This window comes from Pteropus medius, unplaced genomic scaffold (assembly GCF_902729225.1).
Source record: "Pteropus medius unplaced genomic scaffold, Ma_sr-lr_union100, whole genome shotgun sequence".
Taxonomy (NCBI): domain Eukaryota; kingdom Metazoa; phylum Chordata; class Mammalia; order Chiroptera; family Pteropodidae; genus Pteropus; species Pteropus medius.
The window spans coordinates 455,182-473,682 of NW_024349519.1; the positions used below are offsets into that span (position 1 = coordinate 455,182).

General features: G+C 36.7%; 1 protein-coding gene and 1 pseudogene across 1 annotated transcript in view; one reads left to right on the forward strand and one right to left on the reverse strand.

Moving 5' to 3' along the window:
- LIMA1 (LIM domain and actin binding 1) overlaps window positions 1-18,501 on the forward strand; it is a 73,794-nt gene that overhangs the window by 10,085 nt on the left and 45,208 nt on the right. Inside the window, exon 2 of the mRNA XM_039882057.1 lies at window positions 13,857-13,998. Within this exon, the coding sequence (XP_039737991.1) occupies window positions 13,880-13,998 (119 nt within the window). The 5' untranslated portion in view covers window positions 13,857-13,879. The remainder of the gene's footprint in view (window positions 1-13,856; window positions 13,999-18,501) is intronic.
- On the reverse strand, window positions 7,914-8,029 carry LOC120618746 (uncharacterized; annotated as a pseudogene).

Sequence of the window (18,501 nt, forward strand, 5' to 3'; positions counted from 1 at the left end):
CTGAGCTGAAAGGAAGCTGGGGCAGTCAGCTTAGATGTGGAACAGGCTGGGGCATCTGGCCCAGCCTTTACCATTTCTAGTTTCGAGACACTTAAGACTGGGCCAGATCACCCCCAGAAATCAGGAAGATGTGTTTTGCAGTAAGTCATTAGAACATTAGGGTTTGTCAGATTGTTTCAAATCCTGTCTCTGCTTCTTACTAACTGTGTGACCTTGAGCAAGCTATTTCACCTTTCTGAGCCTCGGTTTCTTCCTCTGTAAGATGAAAATAATAATATTTGTTTCATGGTATCATAGGATTAACTGAAAAAGATCAAATAGAATGAATCACCTTGCATATGACCAGTGCTCAATAACTGATCCCAGGCTTATGCTAAAGTGGTCCAAACTTTTGCCTGGTTCTGACACAGTTCATCTAGATGATGGGTGATTAGGGTCGGTGTCTGCCTCCCTGCTCTTACTTAATATCCCTGGGATCAAGCCAAAACTAAACTCCTAAAGCTATTTTTATATTGGAATCATAGGGGACCCTTTTCAGAAAAATTCGATGTGTTTAGATTCTATACGAGAGATTCAGATTCCAAAGGTGATCCTGATATTCAGAGCACCACCCCCTTTCACCCACCCCCACACAAATGAGAGACATTAGACTAGCTAGTTAAGGGTAGCAGCTGGAGTACCACCCCAAATAGTGATCTTAATGCATGGATTGTCATGTAGTGTCAGTCAGGCTTCTCAGAGGGCTGTGCTCTGGTGGGAATATGAATAAGCAGTCAAGGGGTGGATGCCCTACAAAAGGGAACCAGGGGTGGATACCTTACAAAAGGAAACTCTCCAGAAAGGAGGATCTCATCTGTGTAGTCAAGCAACATTTCTATTGGAAAGAATATTAATGAGATCTGGATAGGAATCAGACACCAGGAAAGACAGCTGCTGTGAGAGGCAATTTGAATTGTACAAGGAGTTACACATGATATTCAGAAGTCCTTGTGCAATTTTAAAAAGTAATTAAGTTGTAGAGATAATAAACAATTTATAAATGACATTAAAAAGTAAATGTAGTTTCAAAAAATAAATGTATTGAGTGGCCAAGTTGAAAATATACTCAACTTTCCCCATGATTAAAGGAATAGAAACTGAAACAATAATGTACCATTTTTCACACATCTAGTAGATTGGGAAAAATAAAATAACAATGCTCAATATTGACAAGGATGTGGAGACAAGGATGTAGAGAATAGGCTTTCTCATATAGCTCATGGTTCAAATATAAATGATGCAAAAATATATATAAATTAATGCAACTTTTTTGGAGGAACATTTGGGAATGTCTGTTAAAATTTTTAACACACAGGCCTTTTGAACTAGAAATGCTGCTTCTAGGAGTTTACACCGGAAATGCACACCTCTATGAAGGCAAGAGTAGGAGCGTGTTCATTGCAATCTTGTTCTTAATAATGAAGATCCTAAAGCAACCTAAATGTTCATTGACAGGGGGCTGATTAAACAAGTTATAGACTGTTTTGGAGGAAATATTATTAAGTGGTCCCAAAAGGTTGAGGTAGATCTATATGTCCTGATGTGGAAAGATGTCCAAGGAGAAATAAATAATTGCTGGACAACACATTAATATAAGACAACAGTAATTTTTTAAAAAATATGCATTTATGCATGATGTATGTTAATATCTCTGTGCCTCATTTTTCTTCAATAATAATTTTTGTAAAATAGGCATCATAATAATATTTACCTCGAGTTATTGTGAAGATGAAATGAGATTATGTAGACTGCTTAGAACAGTGACTGGCACACAGTGTCATATATTTGCTATTATTTTTATTATCACATATAGGCAATATCAGAAAGCTTATACTCTAAACAATGACAGAGGTTTCTTTTGGGAGGTAGAATGGGCTCAGGGGAAGGGGTGGACAATAGCAGGCAGAGACTTCTGCTTCTTATTGTTTATGATGAGCAGGCCTGTCCCTTGACTAATCACCCTGGTGAAGAAATGGTGAAGAAAATGACAGCTCTGGTTTGGAGTGCTTGTCGAGACCTGCAGAGGAGAGGTTCCCCAAAGGAAAGGAGGAGGTTGAAGGAGCATGGTGGTATGGGGAGATGGAGGGATGCTGACGGATTCCACCTTGGCTGCAGAAGCTCTTTTTGAAAACTACTAACCTATTAAAGATCAAAATTTTTTTAATTGCACAAGGACCTTATAAAGACCCAACATTTATATTTGGACTTATCTTTTTTGCACTTTAGTAATGTTTATACTAAAGAAATGATTTATGTTTAATTTGACTTTTGAATAAAAACTACAAAATAATAGCTCAAAGTGGCTAAAATATCGAAAAAGAGATGGTAGTTTTTCTAATAATTATAAAATAAAATTTCAGTGTTTTAAAGAGGCCACTAATTTCTTTTCAACTAGTGTTACTACCTGTTATATGATATTATAGAGAGAATAATTTATGCACTAAAAATGTCAGCTGAAGCAAATATTACATTTATGAATTATTTTTTATCAGAGCCTTATGACATAGTCCTTGTTAAGACAATATGACATGCAAACTAAGCTAAGCTCAAATATGTGTTCTGTTAACTAAACCTTTAGAATAATGTTTATTGACTGTGTCTTAGACACAGAGGCATGCAAAGGCTGACAAGACTGGTTCTGACCTCAAGCAGTGTATCAGGCACTGTTTTGCATTTATTATCTCCTTTTTTTTTTAGAATGACCCCCTCATTTTACATAGAAGTATAATACAGGTCGCCATGTGTCTTGTTGCCATCAGAATCGGAATTGGCTGCTATTTCTACGATACTGCTCCCCCTCCAATCCAAATAACCATGATGTGAAGATGGGCGATGTGAGCATTGTGTCGGAGGCACACTGAGAGTTCCTAGGACCTCAGTGATCATCTATTATCCCGTCTAATGACTTTCAAACTATAATTTTTTAAATAGCAGTTTTATTGAAATATAATTCATACACCATACAACTTACCTATTTAAAATATGCAATTCAGTGGTTTTTGGCATATTCAGCGATCGCTGACCACAATCAATTTTATAACATTTTTATCACCTCCCCCCGCCGCCAAAAAAACATACCCATTAGCAGTCAGTAGTTCTGTACACCCTCAGTCTCCCCGCACACCCCACCATGGCCAAGGGCTAGACAACCACTAATCTTTCTGTTTCTATAGATTCGCTTATTCTGGACATTTTATATACGTGGAATCATACAATATGTGATCTATTATGACTGGTTTCTTTCACTTGGCATAATTTTTCAAAGTTCATATTGTAGCCTGTATCAGTACTTCATTCCTTTTCACAGCCAAATAATATATGTACTTTTATATGGATAGACCACATTTTGTTTATTCATTCATCAGTAGATGAACATTTGGAATGTTTCCACTTTGGGATCATTGTGAATATAATACTTTATGAACATTCATGTACAAGTTTTTATATGGACACGTGTTTTCATTTCTCTTGGAGATACACATACTCACACATACATAGGTAGGAGTGGAATTGCTAGGTCATACAATAATTACATGTTTAAACTTTTGAGGAACTGCCAACTATTTTCTGAAGCAACTGCATCATTTGACATTCCCATCAGCAGTGTATGAAGGTTTCAGTTTCTCTACATCCTCACCAGCACTTGTCAAACTATAATTTTTTAACCACACTCCACAATAAGAAATAGTTTACATTCTTACCCAGTTTATATACATACAAATAACTGAAACAAAAGCTTTATAAAAGACTTCCTATGCTATGTGTGATGCACTCTGACATTTTCTATTTCATTCTATTTCATTAACACAAATAAACATGCTTTCACAGTTCACGAATTGTGACCTGCATTTAGAAAAACTCCAGGCCGTATTAACCCCTTCATTTTACATAAGAAGAAATTGAGGCCCTGAGAGATGACTTGTTCAGCATATGATACTGCTAATTAATGACATATTAAAGATTAGAACCCAAGCTTGCTGGCTTTCTGCTTAAACTTTGACAACTCAATAAATTATAATTGCCCTCATATTCAATAGATAAAAATAAATAGGAATTTCTATTCAGATATCATTTTTTTGACCTCATAGATTTTTCTCAAGTAGTATTTTAAATTCAGCAACAAACCAAACTAGAAAATAAAAAGGAATAAAAAGAACTCACTTTTATTTTATTATCATGAGTCATTGGTCTACACAATGATTTTGTGCCTTCTGGGCAGGGAAGTTAGATGTAAACCTAGATGATGGGTAACAAATATATCAGTTCAGTGTCCAGATTCATTTTTGTCTAAACCTTAGTCTGCCTTTAAAAGGCAGTCATTTTCCTACACAGCCAAATTTGAATGGCAATATAAAATTTGAAGTGGGAAATAGAAAAATGCTGCTGTTTTTCCATTTTTTTTAGAATACATAGAAGTCTTAACCCCTTTTATTTCAGTATTTTCAACATGTGATGGGGAAACCTCTGACACTACAGTCACTTCAAGGTTCTTGTTAAAATGTGGTTTTCCTCGGCCCTCCTCCAGACCTAATGAGTAGCAGTAGTGGCATGGGGCCTAGAAATCTGTATTTTAAACTTCCTAGGTGATTCTTATATACACTCAAGGCTGTGACCTACTGAATTAAGTTTTTTTACCCCCTTTTGTTTCTCATCTTAACTCCCTTTTAGGTTCTAGATTTACTACCTGAAATTTTGTTACCTGAAAAGCTAAATAGTTATTTGAAAGAATTAGCATTTGTAAGAAAACACCTGAACTATGCCAACAGAGAGAGTTAACTAAAACAACCTGTATTAATAAGGTTCAGTTTTATTCTGGAGTTTAGTGCTAGAGACTTTTGATGGCTACATCTACGTATGGGTTTCCCATAATTTGGAATGATTTGTTTTGGAATAAACAAACACAACCCACTGTCTTCTTTCATTTTCTTTTCCCACAAAGTACTAGTCTATAAATTGAGCTAAATTTAACAAATGATTTCAGATACCATCTATTCCTCTCTTTATTTAACAAATATTTGAGTGTCCACCATGTGCTAGACACTGTTCTGAGAGTTAAAATACAGTATGATTAAAAATAATAATCATCATAGTAGTAGTATTAGTAGTAGTAGTAGTAATACAATGCGATCAGTGTTAGGGTTAGGTCTAGTACTTTAGGAACTTAAGAGGAACCTCCTAGCCCAGGTTTGGGGGTTCCAGGAAGGTACTTATAGGAAAGTGTCTTCTAAGCTGGGACATGTAGCATAAGTCCAGGGGAAGGTCTAAAGCATTTTTAGACAGAGTGAGGAGTATGTATGGAGAAAGGCTAGGTAGGGATCAAGAGAGAGAAAGTGGGCCTCCCTAAAGATGTGAGAAAAAGTTTATACAAAGTTCACATGTGAAAGAAAATAAAAGGCGTGTGTGAAACAATACTTATTGATTGAAGACAGTAATAATAAAGATTTATCGAGCATTTGTTAGGTGCTAGGTTATGTTGACCCCTGGGAATGTGGTCATTGTTAACAATTTTCTTATTGTCTAGGATACATGTTTCTACAGGGACCTGGCTAAATGTCTTCCAAGAACAGTAGCAGTGATTATTTTACATGCCTACACACTTTACTGTCACCATGTTGCTGAATAATAGATAATGAGCCTTTTATGTATAGTATTTTAAATTATTTAGTGTTTCCATTTTTTTTTCATATCACTTATCTCAGAGTTTGAATAAGCTAACATTACTAATTCACAGTTCTGAAAAATGATATATGCTTTCTTGACGACTTGTTTTGGACTGCATAATAAGCATTCTTTTTTTGTACTGATAGTATTTTGGATAAAATTTATACCTTTAGCCAATTTCATTCAAAATAAATTTGTAGAGTTCCTTCTATTTAGAAAGCAATATACTAGATGCTGTCCCTTGACTTCAAGAATCTTTCTATCAAGTAGGACTGATAAAATTATAATAAGGCAGGAGAAGTGACCTATACTAGTTGGGAATAGGAATACAGCAGTTCAGGAAAGGATTTTTTGAGGCGGTAGTCTTTCCCCTTGAGTCTTAAAAGGTGAGATTAAGGAAGGGATAGCACTGATAGCTAGAATGAAAATAAATATGATGTATCAAGGTAGTAGATACTGGTAATGGCATAATTTTGGAGATTCTAGACTCCTTTTCATGTCAAAATTCTATAGAATTAGTTTCCTCACTATCAGAGAAAGAAGTTACAAATAAAAGGGAATATGTACTAGAAAGACTCTTGCGATGCTTGAATGAAGTCACAAGTATCATTATGAATTTAGAGTTAAAAATATATGCATATACAGATAGGTAGAAATAGAGATAAACATAGAAATATAGATATGTATATATACATGGATTAATTTACACACATATATTTCTTGTTCTGTCCTTTAAGAGAGCCTAGAAGTAGTGATATCTGAGTAGCATGAGTACACCAGTGCCCAGATCTGTTTTCTCCAGTAAAAGGAACCAGGGCTTCTTGGAGAAGTGGTTGATTCCAGGGCTGGGCAGGGCAAGTACAAGATAAATATGGAACATTTTATAGTGCCAGAAAGTGAGGAAGTGCTAAAACAAAACAAAATTGGTGGCATGTTGGAAGGACACTAGAGCCAAGATGAAAGAGCTCCAAATGGCCAAAGCTGGAACAATTTGAGCATAAATAAGTAACCTGGGGAATAAAATAAATATCCACGAGTCTATACTAATATAAGGTGATCGAATAAATAAGTGAGGATAAAGGACAATTCTTTCTTATAGAATTCCAATTAAAAATGTAACAGGAAGGAAGGCAGTAGAAAATCACCATTAGAATACCACAGTAATAATTGCTGAAGGCAAGATCCACCCATGAATGCTAAAATTAATGAGTAAAAGTTTAAGGTGGAACAGGGTTAAAATATCTCCCGCGAGATATTTATGAATCATAAATGGGAAAAAGTAGTAACTTTACAGTGGAGAAACCTGGCAGACACCACCTTAACCAAGTGATCAAGGTTCACATCGCCAGTAATAAGAAATCAGCTTCATGTACCCTCTGATAGGATGAAGTGAGGAAAGCACATTAGCTCTGTCTTATTTTCCCCCAAATTCTATAACTTCAGTCTAATCTGAGAAAAAAAAATTTTTTTTTTTTGAGCATTGCGAGATCTTCCAGGCTCATCTTTATTTGCCTTGCACCAGCTCTGGAAACAACCATTTCTCTAAGGAACTCTGGTTCTTTTTATTGAAGAAACCAAGAAACCCTAATTGAGAGACATTCTATGTAATGTCTGACCAGTACTCTTCGTAAGTGTCAAGGTCATGAAAGTCAAGGAGAAACAACTGTTATAAATCGGAGAAGACTTAATGAAGGCATGACAGCTAATTTCAGTGCAGGATCCCAGAACAGAAAAAAGACATTAGTGGAAAAACTGGTAGGATTTGAATAAAGTCTGTAGTTGAGTTAATAGTTTTGTGTCGATATTTATGTCTTAATTTTAATAATCGTGTTGTAGTAATGTAAGGTAAATCAAGGTGAAATGTATGTGGGAACTTTTGTACTATCTTTGCAATTCTGTGTAAGTCTAAAGTTACTTCAAAATAAAAGATTTAAAAAGATATTAACTTTCAAAAATTTTTCAAGTATGTGAATTTAGTTACTATTTTTAATACAAAAATATACCCTTAGAAATAACTGTAGTTTGTATTCCAAAAAAAAAAAATAATTGTAGGCACAATATTGCATATTGTTCTTGTTTAAAATTTCCCTTTGCACCTTAAAGTTTTTTAGGTTGTTTTTTTTCCTTTTAATTGGTTGCTCCCTTTTACCTGTTGACATTCAAATGGGAAAGAGTTCTTGGTTAAATAAAAACAAAACAAAACTTTTTTTTTATGCCTACAGCACCTGGTCTTCCTAGGTGGTCTCCCATCCAAGTACTGACCAGACCCAACCCTGCTTAGCATCCAAGATCAGACATCGGGCTTGTTCAAGGTGGCATGGCCATAGACAGTGGACTGTGGCTCCACTGGGGCATGAACCCAGGACCTTCTACATGTAAAGCAGACGTGCTAACTGCTCCACTATGCAACCACGTCCAAAAAACAAACTTTAAAGCTCTATAATTTATTTCTGAAAAAACATTTTTTCTTAACAAGTGAGTTTGTACAATTGACATGAACAACGCAGAAGTTAAAGGAGCTGTGCATTCTAGACTACATACAACCTTTTTAGACCCCCGTGCAGTCTAAAATCTGCATATAACTTTGACTTCCTAAAAACTACTAATAGACTACTGTTGACTGGAAGAAAGTCTCACCAATAACATGAGCAGTTGATTAACATAAATTTTGTATGTTATATGTATTGTATATTCTTACAATAAAGTAAGCTAGAGAAAAGAAAATGTTATTAAGAAAGTCATAAGAAAGAGAAAATACATTTACGATATTTATTTGAAAAAAAATCCACATGTAAGTGGACCTGCACAATTCAAACTCATATTGTTCATGGGTCAACTGTACTTCGTTCTCTTTAATTTTTTTGAGGCTGCATCCAGGCAAACTATGCCTCTTAAACAAGTAGCCACCTCAGGAGAAAAAAAAAGGGAAAGAGAGAAAGATAGAGAGATGACTGACGTTGGATTTATAAGAACAGGATTCAGGGATTTAAAAAAGCTCATGTGCTTTTGTCCCAGCTGGTTTCTGGGAGCCAATTCACTTGGTGAGATGTCTATATTAAAGTAGGTTTAAGTCTTATTATTAAAATAGGCTTCCTGAAGTAGCTACAGACCTCACCGTAAACAATTGCAATCGCTTCAGGAAGCAGATACCTGGGGCCAGATATCCCAGTGAGTCATTGCCCAGCCCTTAAACTTTCAGGGACCTTTGTTCAGAGATCTTTATCTCCAGGCTACAGCTCACCCATAGGAGCTACCTAGTATAATAAAAAGAACTTTGAACTGAGAACTAGAACTCTGGCTCTCATGCTAACTAGCTAGTGAGTTTGGGAAATTACTGGACTTTATGTGGCTCAGTTCCCTTACTGTAAAAAGGGATTTGATTACTTGATTTCTAAGCTGCTCTCTTAAAAATCTGCCATGCGTATCTAAAGCCAAAAACATCTTCCTTTTAGCAAATGATTTCCCTTTCTTTGTATCTCTTTTGTACTTGTTATACCATCGTCCTTATAGTCTCTGAGGCTTTTTGTTATATCCATTTCCTTAAACTCTTGCACACAACTGTTAAACATTCCAGCAGTTCTTCCTTCACAGTTGAAGTGGTAGTAGAATAAATATGATCTAAGAGGTTAGGTCTAGAATTTTGTCAGTGTAAGAAACGTCCAAACCTGTAGAGTACTTTTGTAAGAGTGCATTTGAGCCAAACCGATGACAATTGCCATGAAGCAAAATCTCAAATGCTCCAGAGAATAACAGTTTTGCAGTTTCTTTATGTATTTGAAACATAAGGAAGATAACAGGAAGGTGGAAGAAAGCAAGGTGGTAATTGGATTACAGGATAGTTAAGGTTATGTGCTCTCTTGAGGATGGTTACCCTATGGTTACCCCTTGGAAAGGTATTACTTATGGTGTTTCAAGGTGTGTTAACCTAGATGCACAAGAACAATGAACAGGGCTTGTTTAAAAACCTTTTAGTAAAGATGTTAGGCCTGGGGCATAATTACCCAGCATGACCTGCCCAGTTAGGAATTTTTGGTCCGATCACCCAGTGAGGTTACTTTCCCCAGAACCCTTTTTTCATCCACAGTCTGAAATACTGGGTTCTGCCTTGAACGTATATTAGCTACGTGACCTTAGGCAAATTATTAAACCTCAATGAGCCATATTTTTAAAAATGGAAATTCTACTAGTCCATCTCCAGGATTGCAATGATGTTGAGTTAAGTGCCCAATAAGTGATAGCTGCTGTTATTATTTGTATATGGCAGTGCAGTGGATTAGATCTTAAAGTCTACAGGGCCTCTGGAAATAATATATTCAAGGATACTGTAGCAGCTCAGATTGAATATCTCCTTCTGGGTGGGTCTTCCCAGGTATTGGTACATGCCTGTTTCACTCTTAACAGGATTTCTAAGGTTAAGGACATTGTCCTTAAGTCTGAATATGGGACTCTCATTTGAGAGCAGGTAAGTGGGGGAAATATCACAGCTTTAATGCAAGCCCACAAAAGTCAAGATACAATGAAGAGTATTTCAAGCAGGCCCAAGGTAACTAAGTATCTCTGAAAGAACAAATGATTATCTCTGATGTGCATCATTCTGGGAAGACGCTTGCCACTATACTCTTACTGAAAGATAATTTATATGAGTTTGCAGCTAGAGGTTTCAGAGATTTTGCTACCCAATTTTCTACTTTGGCTTAAAGTGATAGTTTTAATCATGATTCATTACTTGTAGTGGAAAGAAAATTGACTTTGGAATCAAACGGAATATGGATTTCAATCCCAGCCCTGCTACTGTATAGCCAAGTCATCATTGTAAAGTTATTTAAATCTCTGAATCTCAGTTTCTTGATCATAAATATGATAATAAAACCAATCTTGTAAAGCGATTTTACAAGCGGTTTATGTGAGATATGTACTTCACATAAGTAGACGTTTTAAAATGTTCATTTTCCTGCAAGAGTCTGATTTTTAACCTTAGTCTTGAATTTCTAGCTTCCTGTTGTATATCACTAGCGTTTTTATAGCTGATGTGTATATCTCTATGTATAAAGTAAAACTCATCATTCTTCCTTTTCTTCCTGTATTTACTCTCCATTAATGGCATAAGTATTCACCATTATTTAAGTTTGATGATTCCATCTTTAATTCCTAAGTCTATTTTATTCTAAGAACTGTCACTTCTCTTTCCACCTTTCTATTCCCACCTATTCTAATTTAAACCTCGATTACCTCTCACTTAGACAGTTTTAAGATCTTCTGGATTAGTGAGTTAGACTTTAGTCTTCTCCCCTGTTATCAGGTTACACACTGCTACAGAATCCTCTTTTAAAACATTACTCTTATTATGTTTCTTGCTTTTTCAGAAACTTTCTGTGTTCCAACACAGAGACTGTGAGTAATCCACTACAGAGTTGTTCTGTTCTTACAAATGTGTATATTGAGGCTCAGGGAAATTATTTTTTCATTTACCATAAAGGTCTCACATGTGATAGACAGTGGCACCTTAAGACTAGACCTCATCTCAGCTCACTCACAGGTTAGTTCTCTCCACTATTGGAATATGGCCCAAACTCCTTAGCATAGGTTTTAAGGCTCTTCCCATTCTATCTTTCCATAGCTTATTTTCAACTTCTCTTGCACCTAGAGTCTAACACCATTGAAGTCTCCTGTGCTATTTCACCTCTGTAACGGTGTAATGTTGTTCCTCTTACCTGAGATGCACTTTCCTCCTCCTCCCTTCACTTGTTGAAATTCTGCCCATTCCTAAATCCTAAGTCAATTTGATATCTTTTCCCTTCCTGCCCACCAAGCCAGAAAATCAGGTCATGCACTCCTAGACCATGCATTGCCTCTAACTACATTCTGCTGTCTGCTGTAATTATTTGTGTACAGGTTAGCAAGCCCAGTAGATCATGCACATTATTTGTACACCCTGTGGGAAATAGTTACTCTATATACCCTGTGGGAAACAGTTACTCAGTAACCTGGTACCAGGTGATTTTTACCTTTTCTGTTTCATAGGGTACTAATCACATTGCTAAGAAATAATAGTATGCTTCTGTGAAGAGAAGTGTGGTCAGAGTATGAGCCCCCTCATTCCTCAAGTATAAAGTGTGCTTCCCCTAGCCTTATTTATACCAAGATAGATGTGATAACTTTTCTTAACTTTCTGGCCAAGAGTAATCAAGACCATGGAATAAGACTTTGGCATTAAACTCTTTTCTTTCTCACACTCCGTCCCCCAAATGTCAGAAGAACTGACATTTATACTCACACCTATACTGGAAGCGTACTTGTACCAAATAATGTCTTAAAGTGTTGGTCAGTATTTCCTAAACTAGGCTAAAAGGGTGATTAGTGTGGTTTTACATAATTAAGTTTAGATGAATTGTTTGTTGTTTCAGTATCTTTTTCTTGTTAAAGAAAAGGCCGACCATGTTCAGTGGGTTTGTCAGTTACAAACTGGAAAGCAAATAGAGAAATATCATATATTATTTGTTACATTCAGATTTATTTCACAGAACATGTACAGAATTAATGTTATTTTATCCAGGAAGAAGAGATAAAAAACGTTCATTGCTTACTTATTCTATGTCAAGGTCTTTTCTTTTTTATATTATTTATCGTCACAAAGATACTATGAAGTAAGTACTATTATTATGAGTAAGAAATCTAAGTTTTAGGGATGAGCACACAGCTTCAAGTGATGGGGCCAACACTCCCACTTAGATGCATCTGTCTCTAATGCCAGAGCTCCTTACCATTAGAGGGTTCTATGTTACCTTCCAACTTGGGGATTAAAACAAACAAACAAAAATAACAAAACCAGTATTGTTTTTAGATAAGGCTTTAGTTGGAAGAACAAGTACTACATGTGGGAAAGTAGTGTCATCTTTTAGGATTGCTTATAACTCACTTTGCATCACAGGACTTTTAGTGTGAAATGGAAGCCCAGGTTGCTTGCGTAACACACCATGTGTTCTGCTGTTGTCAAGGCTGTTGAAAGCAGGACCTGCTTCTACCTGATCATTTATGCTCTGTGGTTGTCAAGAGAACTACAAGTAGTACTTTCATCGATATTTTTCACTCTTCACATAAGGAAACTATTGACTCATTTCTAATCTCACCTCTTTTGGCCGAATGTTAGAACTCCTTTGGTAATTACATGGGGCAAAAAATAAACAATCCAGGATAGGGACTAGGTTATGTCAAGGGCATGGCTTTATGCAGTCTTTGACTTGAAGGGATTTTATTTTATTTTTTTATTTTTTATTAAAAAATTTTTTTTTAATTAAGTTTATTGGGGTAACATTGGTTAATACAGAAGGTATTTTAGGAAAGCACTTAAGTATAGAGGTTTTATTCTCCTGAATTTAAAGTTCATTATACTTCCCCAAAATGTTAAAAGGCTTTAAAATAGTAAAAATTATAACAAAAGACAATACTAATATACTTAAATCCTCTTAATACTATTGTAACATACCTAGTATTTTAAATATATTATCTCCTTAAATTCACATCAAAACTTTTATAAAGATAGGTGTTATTCTCATTTTCTAGCTGAAGAAACTAAAACTGAAAAGATAATAAGATTTGTTCAAGGTAACAAAGTTATGATTTCAACTAAAGTCTACCTTATCTTAAAGCCCTCACTCTTTACATTATCTCATGCTGTGTCCCCAACTGTCTTCACAACAATAAGATGTCAGTGCTACAGAGCTTGGGGAGAGAAGGCAGCCAAAAGAAACTTGGACGTAGGTAGAACCTAATTTGGACCTGAGTCTACAGAGATGCTGATTGTACCTCCCCTGGGATGTAACTCAGAAGAGTGGAACATTTCACTTCAAATGTGACTGGAACAGACTTAAGTTCAAGGAAAGGTCGATTGATGTTTGCACAGTAGGGTCAGTCATAAAATGATGGAACTGGAAGGGACCTTACAGATCATCTGTTCTAACCTTCTCATTTTACAGGAAACTACAACCCAAAGGTATTGAATCATTCAACCAAGATTACAGTTTTTGAGAGAACTGGTAGAGGAGTGTGGTATGCTGATCTAGGGCTCTGCTCTCTCACTTACACGACACCACTGCCAGTGCTTGGATGCTAGAGAATCCTCTTCTGTGTCTAATATTCTGACTTTCTTTATTACATAGGTATTTCAGTATCTATAGACAAGATGGAATCAACTCCATTTAATAGACAGCAATGGACTTCACTGTCATTGAGGGTAACAGCCAAAGAACTTTCTCTTGTCAACAAGAACAAGTCATCGGCTATCGTAGAAATATTCTCCAAGTAAGTGCTCATTCTGATCCAAAAGGACCATCTGTCTCGAGTAAACATTGCCGCCTGTCAGAGAAATTAGTAAAGGAAGTAGATGATGTAAAATGGCTTTATGGAGCACCTTCTCAATTTTAAGGACCTTGTATGGCACCGTGGAGGAGGAGGATGATAATAATCAGGAGATACATTTTCTGTCTTTGAATTTTTGTTTAGTTGGGGGGAAAAGTTGCAAATACAAAAGATAACTATAAAATACATAATTATTAAGCAAAATGCCAGCAAGTCCAAAAGGAAGAGGAGTGAGAAGTAGATACAGAATAAGAGAGAGAGTGGGCAGAAGCTAGTTGGGAAAGCTTCCTGACTGAGATGAGTTTTGAGGCAGGTTTTGATTTAGTTAAAGGGAATGTAAAGTATACTCTCTACCTGCATTGTCCAATATGGTATACATATACGGCTATTTAAATTTAATTAAAATTAAATATTTGAAATTCAATTAATCAGCTGCACTAGCCACAATTCAAGTGTCTAAAAGCTACACATAGCTAGCTAGAGGTGGCTACCATATTGGACATCACAGAAACATTTCACCATTGCATAAAGTTTTGTTGAACATTGCAAACTTTGTAGGTAAACTACAGCCCTCTGGCTACATTTTAGTAAATAAAGGTTTACTGGAACACAGCCATGTCCATTTGTGTATTGTCTGTGGCTGCTTTCATGCTACAACAGCAGAGTTGCTATAGAGACCATATGGCCCTCAAAGTCTAAAATATTTACTATCTGGCCCTGTAAGAAAAAGATTGCCGATCCCTGCTCTAGACCATGAGTTCTTTGATATGAGAGCCCTTTCCTGCTTATTTTGTATCCCTAGTGTGTAGCACGGTGACTGGAACATAGCAGACCCTCAACAAATGTTGAAGGAATGGTGTTTGTAAATAATATACCACAATAGTAAATACACTGACTTCACTCAAATAGAGATACCATAGTGGGGAGGCGCTTAGGGCAGGTGGTAGGTTTACCTTGCTAGTAGAATTTGTTAATTAATAGGAAGCTGCAATACATTTAAGAGAAGGAAGATAGTAACGATTTGAAGACAGTGATTCTGGGAGCTGTATCTAAGATACAGTCGATTACCAGTAAGCAGTTTCTGTAATCTACAGTGCACCTTTTCTTCAATAACAATTCCATCAAGCACTTGTCATGTGGAAAACACTGCCCTTCCAAACAGTTGACCTTCGTTATCACTTAAGGTAGAGTGGTGATGGGGTGAGACTACCTAGCCCTTTTATCTTCCACATTATGCATTTTATATTGCTGCAATTATATGTCAAACATGTATTGTTCTTATCAAAAAAAAGAAAATCAATAAAGATACTTCAGAAAAAAAATAAAGGAGATTGAGATCTGGAAAGCTATTAAGACATAATCTCTGACCTCAAGGAACTTAACAGTATAGTTTAGTATAATTTATATAGTAGAGGACATCCCCAAACTTCATTTTAAGAATAACATGGTGTTCCAGTTATCTATGTTGCACGAAAAAAAAAATCTTCAAAATTTAATGGCTTAAAATAATGACAACATTTATTTTGCATCAGCCACGGTGCCTCAAAGACAGAGGGCCTTAGCTATCTAAAGGCTCACTGAACTCACAAGTGAGACAGTTGATGCTGGCAGTCATCTGGGCTCTCAGTTGGGGCCCTGGTCGGAACACCTACACATGGCTTTTCCATGTGGCTGCTCGGCTTGGTTGGCTGGGTTCCAAGGGCAAGTGTCCAGACACGGAGGGGGAACAAAGGAGGAAGGGAGTCAGGGTCAGAGAATTGCCTTTTATGACCTAGCCCTCAGAAGTTATACATTTTTGCCACATTTCTTCATTCGAAGGAAATCACTAATGCTGGCTCATATTCAGAGGGAGAGGAATTTGACTTTACTTTTTGATGAGAGGAATATCAAAGATTTTTTTGGACATGTTTTGAAACCATCCTATATGTCATCCCAGTGCCCCCCACCCTGAAGTTTCTTATGTGTCTGAGATGCACCCCAGGAATCTGTGTTTTTAACAAGTATCAAGGGTGATTTTTACCTTCCGGGAAATTTAGGAAGCATTGGTAGTGGAAGAGATGGACTTATGAACTCAAAGCAGTGAACTTCAACATAAAGCAGAATGATAGGTTCAAGCAAAGGATTGTAGAAACTGAACATAAATAAAGAGAATAGGAAAGTAAGCAGTCTGGCATGGAGAAATATAAAAAGGAGAAAGGACTGGTATGGTTCAGTTAGGGCCAGATGGAAGGCCTCGAATGCCATGCTAAGTTTAGGATTTAGTTAGATAAACAATGGAAACAATTGAAAGTTTTCATGCAGGGAGAATGACATGATCAGATTTGCATTTTAGAAAGATGCTTCTGGCAATAGTTAAAGGTATACTGGAAAGCTGAGAGATAACATGGAGACAAGTCATGAGGTTTTCTTGAGAACCCAAGTGAAAGCTGTTGAGGGTGGAGGGCAACAGGAATGGAAAGGAAGTGAAGGATTTGAGACAGTGTTGAGATGTGATTAATGGGACTTGGAAACTCCCTGTTCTGCAGAGAAACTTCTCCACATTCTTACCCTTTTCACCCTCCCTAGCTCCACCTCTCTTCAGCTGAACTTGGCTTTCTCTTGACATGTATTCTGTCTCTGAGTAGTGGCTGCCTGCCTTTCTGCACATTTTTCTTCCCTAAAATGTTTTGGGGCCAGGAGTCTGGGATGCTATTCTCCTACATTTCCACTATTATTTCCCTTCCCTTGTTTTTTGTGCCTTGTTCTAAAATACTAAACCCTTGCTTTGAGGCTCACATCTAACTATACTATACTCTTCTTCATTGCAGTGGGGTGCCAGCCTCCAGGCCAAACTCCTTGCCTTCACTGGGGAGAATAGCTTCTAGTTCCATTCTTTTCTCAGTGTTTCTCAGTGGGGGTGCTGTTAGCATTTTGAATGAGGCAGATTTTCCTTGTGCAGGATGTTCATCATCTTACTTTTTTCCAAATGCTAGTAGCACCTCATGACATGGTGACAACCCCAAAAGAAAAAAGGTATGGAGGAGAAACTCCAATAGTATTTCTGCACTTTTCTACATGTCCCCTGGGCCAATAGTTCCCCAAGTAAAGAATCACCGGTCCACATAAATGACCTATCTGGTACTCTGAACTTATAATTTCTTGATCTTCTCTATTTCTTCAACCTGCACATTGTCTCTCATGCCCCTGTGTCCAATCCCAATCTTATCATCACCCAGAATCTATCTCTGAAATATGCATTTAGAAAACCTACTCTCTGATTAGAGCTTCCTATGCTTCCACTCGTTCCACTCTCTTATTCCCATTGACCCTGCTCTTTGGCCAAACCAGGACACCTAGGCTGTGGATATCAGTCCCCTTCCTGACTTCACTTCCTTCCTTGCCTAACTTGGTCAGTTATGTCAATGAAACTTTTACCCCTTCCCCAGTTCCCTTCTCACTCCTTTATTCTGTCATTGTTTAGCCCAGCCAATTCTCCAGATAGAGGATTTGATTCTTGTAGTAGCACTGATGAAGACTAGGACATTAGAAAAAGCTGTTCATCTTATGGGCCTTCTTAATTTTGCATTGAGAAAGTACAAAGGGGTCTTAGAGATTACCTTCTCATAGCATTGTAGGTTGCCTTTTCTCCATAACGGTTATAAGGGCAAATAGCAGTTATGAAAACTGTAAATCCTGAACTCATTAATCAGAATCAATGTGCCAGGCACTATGCTAGACTCTTGATATAAATAGATACTATTTCTAATCCTAACAAAAACTATTTGAGGGAGAGACATTACCCCTGTTTTAGATGAGAAAACTGAGCTGTAGAAAGTAACCTGTCCATGTTAATATTTTAACTTGTTTCTGTCTAGTATTTTTCTTCTGATGCACATATCTTAATATATTGAACTGGTTTTGAAGGATGAATTGAATTGTATTTGGTAGATTGGGAACATGGTGTCAACAATGCAGAAGAAGGGGAACAGTAAGAGGTAAGGCACAGAAGTAGGAGAGGGCATGGTGTGCACTAAGACAATGAAAATCAGAATCAGCCTGGAGTTTTCTCCAGGTTTCATACTCAGTGGAGACATATTGCTGACATTGATTAAGCCTTTTAAGGTTCACTCACTGTAAGTTCCTAAAGCAGATTATAGGACTGTGTTCTACAAGGCATATATGAATTTCTACTTCTAACACCTAGAGACATGATTTTCTCTTATTTTGAAGCACTATCATGGGGTTTGGAATTAGTAAATTCTCTACACGCCTAGTTAAAAGATTGTAGGAACCCTTAGGAGGTTTCTGATCAGAAACTGATATAAAATTTGGAGGAAACAATCTGGCTGATATTTGTAGAACTAGCTGGGGTTTACTTTCTCATTGTTAACAACACATTTGACATTTATATGTACATTAGAGTAACTTTTCTAGCATCAGAGCTTGTGTCTCATGAGTACTTTATAG